The 13,997-nt window shown below is 41.6% G+C and overlaps 1 protein-coding gene across 2 annotated transcripts in view; it reads left to right on the top strand.

Annotated features, from left to right (window-relative positions):
- Positions 1–13,997, top strand: part of prickle2b (prickle homolog 2b) — a 105,104-nt gene that overhangs the window by 828 nt on the left and 90,279 nt on the right. Inside the window, exons 1-2 of one of the 2 annotated variants that reach the window (XM_008409542.3) lie at positions 4,717–5,362; positions 5,831–5,916. In XM_008409542.3, the coding sequence (XP_008407764.2) occupies positions 5,321–5,362; positions 5,831–5,916 (128 nt within the window). In that variant the 5' untranslated portion in view covers positions 4,717–5,320. Of the gene's footprint in view, positions 1–4,716; positions 5,363–5,830; positions 5,917–13,997 lie in introns of those variants that run through there. The other variant, XM_008409547.3, reaches the window with a different exon arrangement.

Here is a 13,997-nt window from a genome sequence, read left to right as displayed (position 1 = left end):
TGTTGAAGTCATCATAACAGGCTTCAGTCACCAACATGACACACCAACAAAGAAAAAACATTTTGGCAGTTTTTAGATGTGCCACAGGTACAAAAGACAAGAGTCAAACGGCTCAATTGCCTCCTCATTGTGTAGATATGTTCTCCAGAGTCCTGCTAATTATTGTATTCAGGTGTGGTGCAGCAGCGGCACATCTAAATGTTGCAGGACAGTGGCCCTCCAGGACTGGAGTTTGACACCTGTGGCATAGATCAAGCCAACGGTCCAGCACAGCCACTCCCCTGTTTTGCAGTCTACAGCCAAAAGCTTAAAGAAAACGACCCCGCAGCTAAATAATGTTAACTCAAATGGCCTCCAGATTTTCCTGACAGTTTTAATGTTTGGTTAAGATAATAAATAGTCGTATATACCGTGATATCCAAACAAATAAACGTACGTTAAGCAAACTATATATTGTATATGAATCGATACTCTTGCGTAAACCGCTAAATAATGCCTCCATAAAAAATAGTCAAAAACATGATCATTTTAACATGGAACTTACCTTGTTATAATATGCTCCAGACAAGACGTCATACTGCTGTCTCCGCTCCTCAGGTAAACGTGACGCAGTAGCGGAACAAAACGGCGGCGGCCGGGGGGTGGGGCTAATGACCGGGCCCAATAATAAAGCTCATGATAATTTAACTTTACAACATAGACATGCCCGCAACAGCGGAGCTAACAAGTTTCATCACCAGAAAGAGCAAATATGTCATTTCGAAGTCCATCTGACATGAAGTACAACAAACCAAGAGAATAACAGAAACATCAGGCTACTGGTCACTAATGATGAAACAACACAACAGTGGTGTAGAAAGTACTCAAAATATCTACTTAAGTAAAAGTACAAATACGCAGACAAAAATGTACTCAAGTAAAAGTAAAAGTACCACATTAACATTTTACTTAAGTAAAAGTAAAAAAGTACTGGCTTTTAAAAATACTTAAGTATTAAAAGTAAAAGTACTTGCTGAATGCATTACCTAATCACTAATATTAAGTACCGATCGTATTTAATTTTCATCCATCAGAAATGTGCCATTTTAATGAACAATGCCACAGATAAAGCCTGTTTTTATTGTGTTTACTCTGTAACATAGTTTAGACTTAGATATGTGATTCTATGCATCATAATTTCAGGGATGGAAACATCTTGTCTCCTGTCCTAACATAGCATGAACTTCACTTTTTTTTGCCACTAGTGGCATTTATTTTGAAAGAAATCCAACTGAAAGGGTGGACAGGGGAGGACATGGAACCAAAGAGCCACGTAGCAGAGTTGTAGTCTAGATCACTGAACCCGAGACCAAATCAAGACCAAGACCAGCACCCCGCGCTACATGACACAATAAAATTTAGTGTACCTATCAAAATTGTTTCTCAAATTGATCTGAAAGATCCACATTCCCATAAAAATACCTAGATATTAAATACATAGGGCTGAAATAAATTTAACCAGTATCAATTCAAACTCTTCTTCATGGACCTTACCAAGCTCCGCCCAGAAACGCCCCTCGAAAGTTCCACATGACTTCATGTCTAACATTAACAGCTTAGCTCCAATGTCTAAACATGGCATTTTTCATTCTCTGCAGAGTATTTCTGAGTCGATTAGTGTAGCATTTCTGCCGGATTGTCACAAAATATCAGCCACGACAAGGGAACCAACAAGTTTATGTCATCTTTTCTGGACGACATCAAGGTGTTTGAGCCACGAGATGCCTCCAACATTGTGCGCGTCACAGCTAAATACTACCGGTCGATGAGAAAAACAGAAGATTCTCACACCCTCAGCATAAATATAGCCGTGGACAAGATCACTGATGGCTATTGTTTTTGCAAGGCTGGGCAAGTCGGGCATTCATGGTTTTGAGGGTTCGAATGTGCCTAGGGTTGCCCTGCGACAGACTGGCGACCTGTCCAGGGTGTACCCCGCCTCTCGCCCGGAACGTTAGCTGGAGATGGGCACCAGCAACCCACCCGACCCCACTGAGGGACAAGAGTGAAAGAAAATGGATGGATGGATGAATGTGCCTAGGACTTATACACAGTACTCGGTGCTAGCGTGGCTAACACGATTACAGTTTAGTAAAAGCTAGTGTAGCTAACATGTAAACATTAGTAAAAAGCCTTTTCAGGTGAAATAAAATCTTTAATGTATGTCAGATACGGTACACATTGCATATTGATCTGTTCAGCTAACGTAAGGCTGTAACAGACAGGCTTCAGGATGTAGATGTATCGGTACTGCCATTATGCTGTACTTGGCTAAAAGATTTTCATAATGGATGTGTTTATTATTGACTTCATTTTTTTCATTCACTAAAAACAAAGAAAGCAAAGCAATAATACTTACACCAGCAGACACTCCTTTGTTCTTATTGATCCTACGATGGTTGAGCTGCAAATGCGGTCATGCACAAGCTTTGATCCAAGCAAGGCTTTCCGTTTCAGATTTTGGAAATCTGAATTTTAGTTCCACAAACACGATCGGGACACCTGACATCGCCTGTACAGATACCCCACTGACGGAGAACCAATTGTTTTCGAGTCCTGACGCAAAACATTCTGTCGGTCTGGTAGTCCACAATGTATATTAGCATGAGTTTGTGAGACGGTAAGGCACGTGATGGCTGCGCTGTGCCGTAAAATGGGCATTGGCCAATGAAATGCGGCCCCTGTGGTAAGGTCCATTCTGTTTTGCTTTCATCTCTGCCACAATCCGCAGAGGTCTCCTGCCATCCATAAAAAAAATAACACCCTGGGCGGTTGCCCATACTGCACATGTCAGAAACCACAACTGTCTGCTGTTCCTGTGAACTTTAGTAAAGATCTGTCCAGAAGAATCGGATCGTTCCTGAATGTCATATTACTATATTGCACTTTGGTCACAGCGTTGTCCCATATTTGTGACACCTCAGTCAACACCTCCACACAATAATTCAGCGCATGAGTGACAACGTTTTTCATCGCAGATGCAACATGTGTGTCTCAGTCAGTACAGCTAGCTTTGATATAGCATCACGTCCACAGATCTTACCTTTCTTTAAGCTTTCCTTCCAAGTGACGCTAAAAGTTGGACGAAGTCCCCACCGTCTGTGGAAACGAAGCGCTGCTGATTTTACATGTCGCCATATCGTATGATTTATGCAGCGCTATTATATAACTGACGATTAGACAGACATCTTCTCCCACTCAGAGGAAACCACTGCCCATGTCTGGAGCTCCGCGTGCGAGTAAAGGGGGAGGTGATGGGTGACAACAGACACTTAAGTCACGTTATTGCTTGGACTTTACGGCGCCACCTTAAGTCCCTGAACTTCACATTTTAACGGAAAAAAAGCACAATGCGACTTGAATGTAACAAGTAACGCAACACTTTTGTAGAAATGTAGTGAAGTAGAAAGTGCGGATACTTGTTGTAAAATGTAGTGGAGTAAAAGTAGAAAGTATCAATTATTAAATCTACTTAAGTAAAGTACAGATAAACGAAAATTGTACTTAAGTACAGTAACGAAGTACTTGTACTTCGTTACTTCCCACCACTGCAACGCAATTTCAAAACATGTTAACGTAGTCCGTAGAAATGCTCTAGCTAGTTTGCCATTTGTTGCCAAGTGACTGATGATGACATTGGTGACAAGCTTTACCCAGAATGCACCTGGAGACAATAAGGACGATTCATTTGTAATTTTGTGTGTCATAAAGTTAAATATAAGAGTGAAAATAAAGCCAGTCATGTAGCACATCATTGTATTCAATATTTTGCACCCACTATGTCACTAAAATCAGTCAGTCTGGTAAGGTTTTTAGTAACCCTGAGTCAACAATGGGGCACCCTACTATATAATCTACTGGGGCATTAACAGTTTCAATAGAAGAGGGCTCTCATTTCCAGTTCTCGTCAGATGTGGTAAAAAATGAATCCCTAAAGGCATGTTCTACCTTCCATGTGGGTCCTCTCTAGGCAACCCCCACCCTACCTGCAACTCCCTCTCTGAAGTGATGTTACAAATATGTTACAATTGTGGGAGGAAGTGTTTGATTTCTAAATCAACACCAGACTGAGTGTTGATTTAGACTGTTGGTGCTAAGTTAGAAATCAACACTGGACTGCTTTTTTGTTTAACTCTTTGGAGCGTTAGGGAAACTAACACTCATGTTGTTAAATTAACACTATTTTTAACATACAACACTTACACTGGAAATCTAACACTTTTGAATTTGCTGTGTAGTCACTGCGCCACGATGGACACATTTTTTAAATTTGTCTTTATTCGTCCTCACAAACATTATTCCCACTCACTTATATATCTTTACGAGAGGTTTTGCTTCTAAGAACGGTGGAGTATCGGGTCAAGGACGTTTTAAAAAGACCCGGGTTGATAGCACCTTACCCCTGCTACATAGTGTCCGTTTCTAGGCAACCGTGACAACAGCATCGGTCCGTAGCATTCTGGGGTCCTTTAGCTCCCTCCACCAGTGTTTTATTTTGGTCAGTATTGTTGCACTTGATATGTGTGTGATAGGCGTGTCTATCGGAATCCCGTATCAATACGGGACGCAACATTTAACCAAATACGGGACGATTCCATATTTTACGGGACGGGTGACAACCCTATTTGTAACCCAGTGTTATGAAACTCTATGAGACAGGGTGATGCTGTGGGAATCCTTTTCTTCAGCAGGGACAGTGAAGCTGGGTTATTTACCTAAATAACTTTGATTTTATTTTTTAATTTATAAAACCACATCTAAATAAACTTGATGGCCATGAATATATTTGCTCCACTTCACAATTACGCACTTCCTTGTTGTCCCAGTGAAATACATCGTTTGCCAGTGATACCTGCTGTAAAAGTGATCCAGACTTTCAAGATGAAGCAAATCGTGGTAGCATATTCTTTAAAGGAGAAAGGATTTTTATTCCTTCAATAACAGGTCTTGGTCGGAGAAGGAACTAACGCACTCTGTAATTCACTAGCAGCATCTAGTGAATCTCCTAATTATAGTTTGACCTGATGAAAAGCATCCCTTCCATTGGCTGAAGAGCCGCAGGGTGGAGCTGCTTACCGGAACTCCATTCATTAAAGACGGAGCTTGTTTGGTCTGAGCCCGCAGCCCGGTTTTGGAAGCGTTTTTTTTTTTCTTTTTAAATAGGTATTAAACTTTGGAGAGCTTTCCCAGCGAACGGGCCCCTTTTTCAAGTTTCAATTTATACGCGCTTTTACGTGGGAAGACGGGAAACTGACCTGTGCTGTTCTGGGATCAGCGCGTCATGTTGAGCCGCAGCTACAAGAGGAGAGATTCCAGCAGATCGGTAGGTTGGAGGGGGGGAGATGACACAAAGTTCACCCACATCTGTTTGCTTTTTGTTTGCTTTGCTTTTATCCTGCGTGATTTACATTTCCGGTCCTGGTGATGCACGCAGCTTTTTGTTGTTGTTTAATGTAGCGCGTGCGGTTTTTTTTTCTTTCTGCTTTCTGTCTGTTGCTGCTCAGTCCCGTTTCTATGGAGATGGACTGTTGTGCTCTCACACTTGAGTCATCAATGGCTCATCCAGGATTTTTATTTTATTTTTTTTATTTCAGTCTGTCACTTTTAGAAACGTCTTGTTGCGTCTTGGGTTTAAATGTGGATATAGAAGCATCTCATTTGAGTGACGTGAATTAAATTAGGCTTGTTTATTCTAAAGAAACTTGCTAACCCAAGCCATGGCGGTCAGAGTAGGAGTTATTTGCTTGAAGCTGTGAGTCTCTCATCCTCTGCCTCTGTATCATCCCTCCAGCTGAAGCCTGCGGAGGAACATCAAAGAGGACAGCCTTGCATCACCTGTGGAGATCAGTGCCCTGGCTTTCATCTGCACAAATGGAGGTAGATCAAAAATTTATTAATGTAAATATAGCTGCTCTGTTCTGTTTTGTTGACAAATATGTCATAAATCAGAAACAGCCTTGTCAGTTTGTGCTGAGAAACCTAACTTGACTTCCACTTTGCCATGAATGAAGAGACTTAATATTTAAATATCTTTGAAAAACTGGAAAATTATGTTGTTGTTTTCTTTTACTAAATTTGTGCACAGTATTATTACAAAAGAGGAGAGATAAAGTTGAATTCGTGCAAATATTCTCTCTGTTAGGCATTCATCAGAGTGTCAGCCTGTGGAAAGAAACTTTCTCCCTTTCTTTGCTAATATGGCTCTGTAGCGCCAGTCTAAAGGTAAAAGTCCAAACGGTTTGTGTCCAGGATGTGTGGGGTCTGCAGAGACTTTAGCTGCTCATTTCCTGACCCTGGCCTACACCTATGCAAGTCATGGACACAGAGAAACTCAGGCCTGACGATGCTCTGCAGAACCACATGTTTATTTCAGTTTGGCTGCAGGAAGTCTAGATTCTGCTGAACCTTCTGGGCAGCGTTTTTATGCGAAGACCATCTCAGGGTGGTTCCTGTGACTTGGAATTGATTCATGGTAGATACAGCCTTGTTTTTGCCCATCAGCTTTATCTACTCCCATGATAAAACACGGCGGTGGCAGCATTTGTTGACAGGGACAACGTTTTGTCACGCACTCCTAAAATCTGTCGTTTATCGAAGACTTCCATGAATTTGTTAATGAGAAGACACAACGCTGAGCCCGGCCTCGAGGACTAGCCTCAAACAAAAGCTGTTAGGGAAAAACTCAAGATTGGTTTACGGCATCACCTTCCAGTGGGACAAATACCCTGAAAACCAGCCACAGATGCAATGTAACGGAGTAGATTAAATAATAATCATATTATCGGAATGGTCCAGTTAAAGTCCGGACCGACATCCAACCAAGAATCAGAAAATTTCTTTTCACACCTACAAAGTAGACTCAGCTTTTGTAGATTCATCTACTCATGGTAGGTGAATAGGCCATATTTGCCAAACTTTTATTTTGTAAGATAAAAATGAAAACCGCGTATGATTATCCTCTCCACTTCAGTTATCCCTTTTTCTATTGGTCTACTATGTGGAATCCAGATAAAACACATTACATTTTGTGAGTTTCATGAGTACTTTCACATGCCACTTAATCTATATGTCATGCGCATAGAATCAATCGCACCATGTGAGGTGGCAAGTCGGTGTTTGTTTTTATGTCCAGAAATGATTTCCTTCGCCGCCGTTGTGACATACAAGCAGCTCATTAAGCTAATTTGGCAACACAATTTTTTTCACTCAAGTAACTCTTCAGATTTCCTCTTCAAGTGAAGCAGCATTTAGAAGGAGCCTCTCCTTTAAGACGGACGTCTCTTTGAGTAGAATCAGCTCTTCTCTCTCTGATCTTTTTTTTTTTTTTACTCCCCCAAGCCCCCTTATTGGAGACAACACATCCAGCATGCCAGGCTGCCTCTTCCTGCTGTAGTCACAAGTAAATCATCAATGTGCTTACACTGTGAAACAGGCTTTACATTGTGTGGGGATGTGGTGTTGCTGTGAGCTACAGGTGATTTCATTTAGGGGCATTAAAGTGTGACTAACATGGGTCACAGTGCTGTGGGGAAACGGCAGGAAACACACCGTTCACGTCGCTTTAACAAAGTTTTAAACGATGTCGACCGATGATTATCCCTACAATGAAGCTGCATTATTTGTGTTCAAATGCACTTTTGTAAATTCTCAGTCATCCAGGACTGAGAAAACTTAAGTAGAAGGCGACAGGATTTTATTTCTTGTTTTACTTCTGGTAAAATAAGAGACGTCTTTCACAGCTGCCTTCTACTTAAGCATTTTCTGCTTGTTTGTGGAAGAATACTTATAAAGTTATACGCTTTGGAATCATTATTTTCTCTTAAGATGTAGCCCTACATAGCAGCACAGCGCAGCACAGCACACCCTAAATAGTGCTTCTCCTCACAGAAGGAGAAAATATTTAGACCGCAGCTAGCTTGGATTTGTGGGCCATTTTGTCCACAATAGCAGCTAGACTACCAGAATATCCACGCAGTCCCCTCTTTGCTTAAAGCAAACTATCAGGGGCAACAGTGAGCTCAGGAATGCGGACTTTTAATTGCTTGTCTTTGTAGTCTCGCAATAAAAAGCTAAAGTTTTCTTCCCCAGAAGGCTTGCATAAACACCAGTGGGCACTGGTGCAACAGCTTTGGAATGCAACAAACTAAAAGTGACACTGAGGTTAAAACGGGAGTTTCTAAAAAGCATTCTGTGAAATATGGGACAAAGGCTGATGCATGTTTTACTTTATAGTGGTGCATGTTTTATATGATAAAATGTGTGGTGTCTCGAAGATATACGAGTGGATGCAATGGATGCTAAAGCCTTTAGACATACAGCCAGAAATAGATCAAATGGTCTGCTCAAAGTTCTGACCTAAATTTGGTGAGGAGTTATCGGCACGACTTTATAGTTTATATTCACCAAAGTTCCACATCCAGTCCGACTGATCTCGAGGTATTTTACAAAAGAAATGGACAAATAATGTCTTGATGCTACTCCTGATCTATGATGATCAACTCAGGGTTAGGGCTGCGTGTACAGTTAGCCCCACAATTATTCATATCCCTCTCAGATTTAGTACCATGACAGCATGTGAAAAAGTCTAGTAATCTGCTACGCTTCCATTAAGGTAAACGCGTACAGGCCCTGCTTTCACCTCGCCTCCTCCTCCTATTGAACTTGTAGAGGGTTCTGGCACTTTGAGTACAACTGTGTTTTTCAGTTTGGCCCTTTCTTGTGAGCTGACTGAGGGTGTTGAGCCATTTCCTATTCACGATGAAGAAAGGCGAGACAGTGTGGCGTTGTGTGTACTTAAGGTCCCCTCCCTCCCCCGCTCCACCCCAACTGGCCTACCAAAACACTGCCCTCAAGAATGTCCTCCTGTTGTTAGGCTCCGGTGTGTGGCAACCCAAACACTTCATGTGTACCAACTTTAAAGGTCTCAGGAAGGATCCATCACCGAACCTGGTGGGCGTTTAGATGTAGATCATGTCAGAACTTTACATTCTCACATCATGGAAATGGCTGTCATATTAATTTGGGTCTTTTATATTATCTGTGAGTGGCAATGTAAAAGGTCCATTTTGAATAAATGTAAATGTTTTCCGATCCACATCGTCCATACAATTTGGATAAATGACTCTTGGCAGGCTGCAACTGATCACTCGTTTTGGCAAAAATTAGCTGTGTTTATTTAAACCGGTTGCATTCCCGGCAACAGATCCAACTTCCACACATCTTTATTTTAACTGATCCAACAATAAAGAAGATGAATTGCCTCCAAACGCAAATCCCAAACGCTCACACTGGTTTGGGATTGAATAAAGCAGGCTAACCTCAAGCCTTTGCTTAATAGCATTGATTGGTTTATTGATGATGGCTATAAGTTGAATCTAAACCGAAAACCTTCAATAAGTTTGTCATTTTCATATAAGAAAAGTGACTGAAATGACCGAAACTACCCAATAAGGTTATTTGCACCTTTGGCTCTTACCGTAGGTGAAACAGCTGGTCTCTTTCTACCGTAAAACTTATACACAACAGAAAAGCGTTCTTCGCCTGCATGTTCTGTTTTCTGCTGGTGTAACTATGGAAGCTGAGTCGGCTGTTCAGGCCAGGTTAGTATTCAGAGCGGTCCCTGCGCTACATGTTCCTCCTGAATTATTAATGGCTGCCTTTAGGTTGATTGATTTTCTCTGTGCTAATGAGACTCATTACCAGCTTATTAACATGAGCCCCGAGTGTCGCTGTGATATTTGATCAGCGAGGTCTTTCTGCACGCTGCCGGAGCGTTTTAGAGCTTGAACGTTACACTTGACCCGCTTCGCGAGACGTGGCTCGTGACGGATACGGTTGCCAGGGTGCCTGAACGCGGTCTGGAAAAGCCTGGAGGAGTGTTGAATCTGATTTCTGTATTTTTCAGGTCTGGCTAACTGTAGGAAAGAAAGCAAGCAAAGGAAAACAATATTGATTTAAATACTTTATCCTCTATATCATGGTGTAAATGTTGTCTTCCATCCCTTTCCTCTTTCCTTCCACCCTTCCTTTCTTCCTTATGTGTTTGTCTTCCATTCGTCTTTTCGTTCTCAAATCAAAAATTAAGAACTCTAAAAAAGTTTATATTTGAACAGTTTGGAACATTTTCTTGAAAAATGTGCAGAAACTCTGGATTTCAGCATTCATGTATTCATCCCACTAAAGTTCACCTTTTTTTAAAATTATATTTCAGCCATCCAGTTGCACAACACAAGCATTTAAGCTTTTGCCAGAGCTGACTGCATGTGAACAAAGCCTGTGCTTGTTTGCAGCGAGGTTGAAGGTGAAACATTAGCTTTCTTAAAGCAACACAGAAGGGGGAAGAAGACACAGAGAGAAAGGAAAGGAGAGGAGATAGTGCTTGAAGCAGAATGAGAGCGACTTGGGTTGAGTTTTAACCCGGCGGTGAATGGCTCGCTGACGTCTGTCCCCTCGGTAACCCAGTTAGATCAGCATAACACTGGACGGCTCGGCTATTCACTGTGCTAACGAGACGACCTGGCAAATAAATCTGTCAAGGTTTCTCCGCCGTATGAATGCGCTACGGCTGCTGCAGAGGACAATAAGGGGACAAAGGTGGGACAAATAACCCATTGGTGGTTCGTCCCAAACAACTGTGATTTATTTGTGCTTTGGCACAGAGATAAGGTTTTCTTTTTTTTCTTTAAAGTTTCTGACCTGGTGGACTCTCTCTTTGGTTTGGAAACAGAAGATGGGAGTGGTGCACAACGGATACCCTAAGTTTACCCATTTGTTAAACTTTTAAAACATTTTGCTACATGAAAACCATAAAATTTCAAAATATTTGCTACTCATTTCCAACTTTGGAACTAGCATTCTTCAAACACTAGTTACATAAAACATGGACTTTTTAATCCTTAAACTGCACACTTAATCATATTTTCAAATGTATTCATATGTTGATGCACTCCTGAAATCAGTAGTAATAGCAAAGGTTACAAGCCTACCATGCTGCTTATGTGATTTTTCAGACATTATAAAATATTATTTATTGTCATGATAAATTAAAGTTCTTATAATGGTAGGAAGATTTCACAGGAACGATAAACGATCATTATAATGAATGTTCGCACGTTTATCATAAGCACACAAACATGCTTATCAAAGCATGTTTTAATGAGCTTGAACTATCATGCTAAAAGGAATTTGCTAAATTTTAGTGTCTAAATGTGCAAAAAATGCATTTTCAGATAAAGGTGATTACACAAAATATTGATGAAGGGAGGGAATATTATACAAATGTGTGACACACTTTTCAGATTTTGTGCTCTTTGTGTTGTTGCAAAATGGAGAATGTTTCAAGGAGCTGCCATGTTTTTATATGTGATTATGTAGTATAATATATATCATATGAGACTTGCTAAATTTGGCAGTTTGCCTGTAAATGGTGTGCTTTGTCTTTGTCATCTGGAGGAGATTCCCTTTCCAGGGGGTTTTAGTTTGACATGAGTTCAGGATCCTGTGATGTATGACTGGGAACTTTAAAATAAATGATATTCCTGACCTTTAGCTCCTCAGATGTCTCAGACTGAACCTCTCTCCTTCCATCTCCCTGCTCTTATTCTCTGCTTGCTTTGTCTCATCTTTTTCTGCCATTACTCCTTGCGTCCCCCATACATCCCTCTGTTTCAGGACTGTGCTTATAGGGCCTGACAGATCCTTTGGGATCGTTTGGCGATGAGCTGTTGGATTCGGATGAAATCCCAGCGTTTTTAAAATTCAGGAGCCAGGCTCATGCAAGGTGAAAAGACGCTGAGGTTACAGACGGAGGGGCTGAATTCCTGCAGAATTTCTCATTTCCTCTCCACTCCCCCACTCCCCTGCTATTTCATAATGAAAACAAGCAGCTTGTGCAGCTTTACGATCAGACCATTTGCTCTTGCTCTTTTGCTTCAGGAGGCTTTTTATGATGTCATCTTCTCTTTTCCAATTGCCTTCATCCTCCTCCTATGTGCTGCATCTGTTTATTTTTTTATTTTTGTGGATAAAATCACCTGGTCTGGTTCAGATTCAGCTTTGCCTGCAAGCTGGCGTGCGCTGCGTTCCTCCTGTGGTATGCTTCATGTCTGAGTGGGTGGTGTCATTTCATCCACCAGGTGGGTTCTGGACGTGTAACAGGAGACGCTGTGAGGTGTCAGGTGTCTCCAGTGCTTGTAATGGTTTCTGGAACTTTCTGTCATTAGAGCCGTAACATCGTCTGTACAGTAACCAATACTTTCAGCTTGGCAGCTTGAAAGATGTAAAACAACCAAACCTGTGATTGAGAACTGTGTTCTTGCAGCTCCTTCATCTTGGAAATCTTCCTTCATGTGGAGGAAAAAGTTCTCCGTGTTGATTCACTGATGAGGTTGGTGGTCACTGAAGGCTGCTTTTTCAGACTGTGTCCCTTTAATCAGACCGACTGTTTCTTCCCTGCTTTCACAGTCTCTAAAAATCTCCAAATTCATATTGAGCACTACTATCGAACTGCCTCTTCCTTACAAGTTGAAGTCTGTTAAATTATTTAGTTTTAACGGATTTAAAAGCAAATCTGACAGTGATGTGTGTAAAAAAAAAAAAAAAATCACTTTCTTCTTCCTTTCTTTCTTAAACCAGCAGGGGGCAAACATGTTTCTTTCTCAGACACTTGTGTCACTTTTCTTTTTATTCCTCCTGTTGCACAAGAAAATGTGGCGTGACTGGTTCATTTATTGATGGGAGGGAATTATGCATGAATGGTTAGTTTGTAGAAACAAACTCATTTTGGTTTTCAACAGCGACCAAAATGAGCTTGTTTCTGCATCAGTAAAGATTTAACATCCAGGCATCCTCAGGCATCCAATCCCATTTTACTTTGAACCAGATTTTCTTTTTTCTTTACACATCCGATCACCACATAAGACAGTTTTCACCTCTTCCCCCACAAGCAAAGATAGAAGTTTCCCGCTGGTACTAATTCACCTAGATCTCTTGCCTGATCCGGGCCTTTAATGAAGGCTCGTTGTGCTGAGCTGCTTTTGAACTGTCACTGTGAATAAAGGGAGGCGGGCTCACGGCTGTCAGAGAGTTGACATTTACTGTGCAGAGGACCGCAATTTCCAACCCGTTTGCCCCGGTTCGATGGTTAATTCATATCATCCCGACCCAACCCCCCTGCTGGGCTGAAGCAAACCAGTTTAGTCATTTGCTTCTGGTTTAAATAACGGCATATACTCCATTACTGGCTCAGTTTAAGCATCCGACACTGACAAAATTAGCGTTTTGCTGTGTTGTCCTTGTATCTGTCGGTGACAGGTGCTGCTCTGGAGATGTATTCCCTCTATCAGGACTTTTACCTTCACCTACAATTTGTCTGTTATTTATTCAAACCATTCTACTGGAAAATACCAGTGCTTCAAATGCTGATTTTTGTGCGTCTGCTTTCATTTCTACCCTGTAGTTATTAACGTAACTTGCTGCTCTGTCATCCACCTGGGCTTGTCCATTTTCATGCCTTTCTCCACCTCAGCCGTCCGACCTCCGTCTGTGCCATCCCCCACCTTTAAAGTGCGCTTCATGATTCATGCAGGGCGCCACTTCAAAGCCCTCTTTGAATTTCTCCTCTTTATGTTTTATCCCCTCCTTCCCTTTCTTTTCCCTGCTCTGCTGCTTGTTCCCTTTCTGAGATGAATGAGATGAAAACGGAAATAAAGCTAGCATTCATCATGACGTGTTGTAAGTAACAAGCAGTATGATGAGACAGATTTTCTGTGTGATTTTGGCAGATCTCGGTAGGAACGGTGTTGGAGTTGGACGAGGTGCACAGCCACTAGAGGTCAGTGTGGTCTAACGGTCTCCGTCATCTTTGAGTCGTGGGCTGGATAAGAAGCGAAGCGTCTGATTCACCCGTCATTCCATTGAACATTAAGCTCTTGAGTCCTCTTCGACACGCTTATCATTTT

The sequence above is a fragment of the Poecilia reticulata genome, chromosome 5 (assembly GCF_904066995.2).
Source record: "Poecilia reticulata chromosome 5, P_reticulata-male-v2, whole genome shotgun sequence".
Taxonomy (NCBI): domain Eukaryota; kingdom Metazoa; phylum Chordata; class Actinopteri; order Cyprinodontiformes; family Poeciliidae; genus Poecilia; species Poecilia reticulata.
Note: the sequence above shows the minus strand (reverse complement) of the source record. Positions and strands in the feature narration are given on the sequence as shown.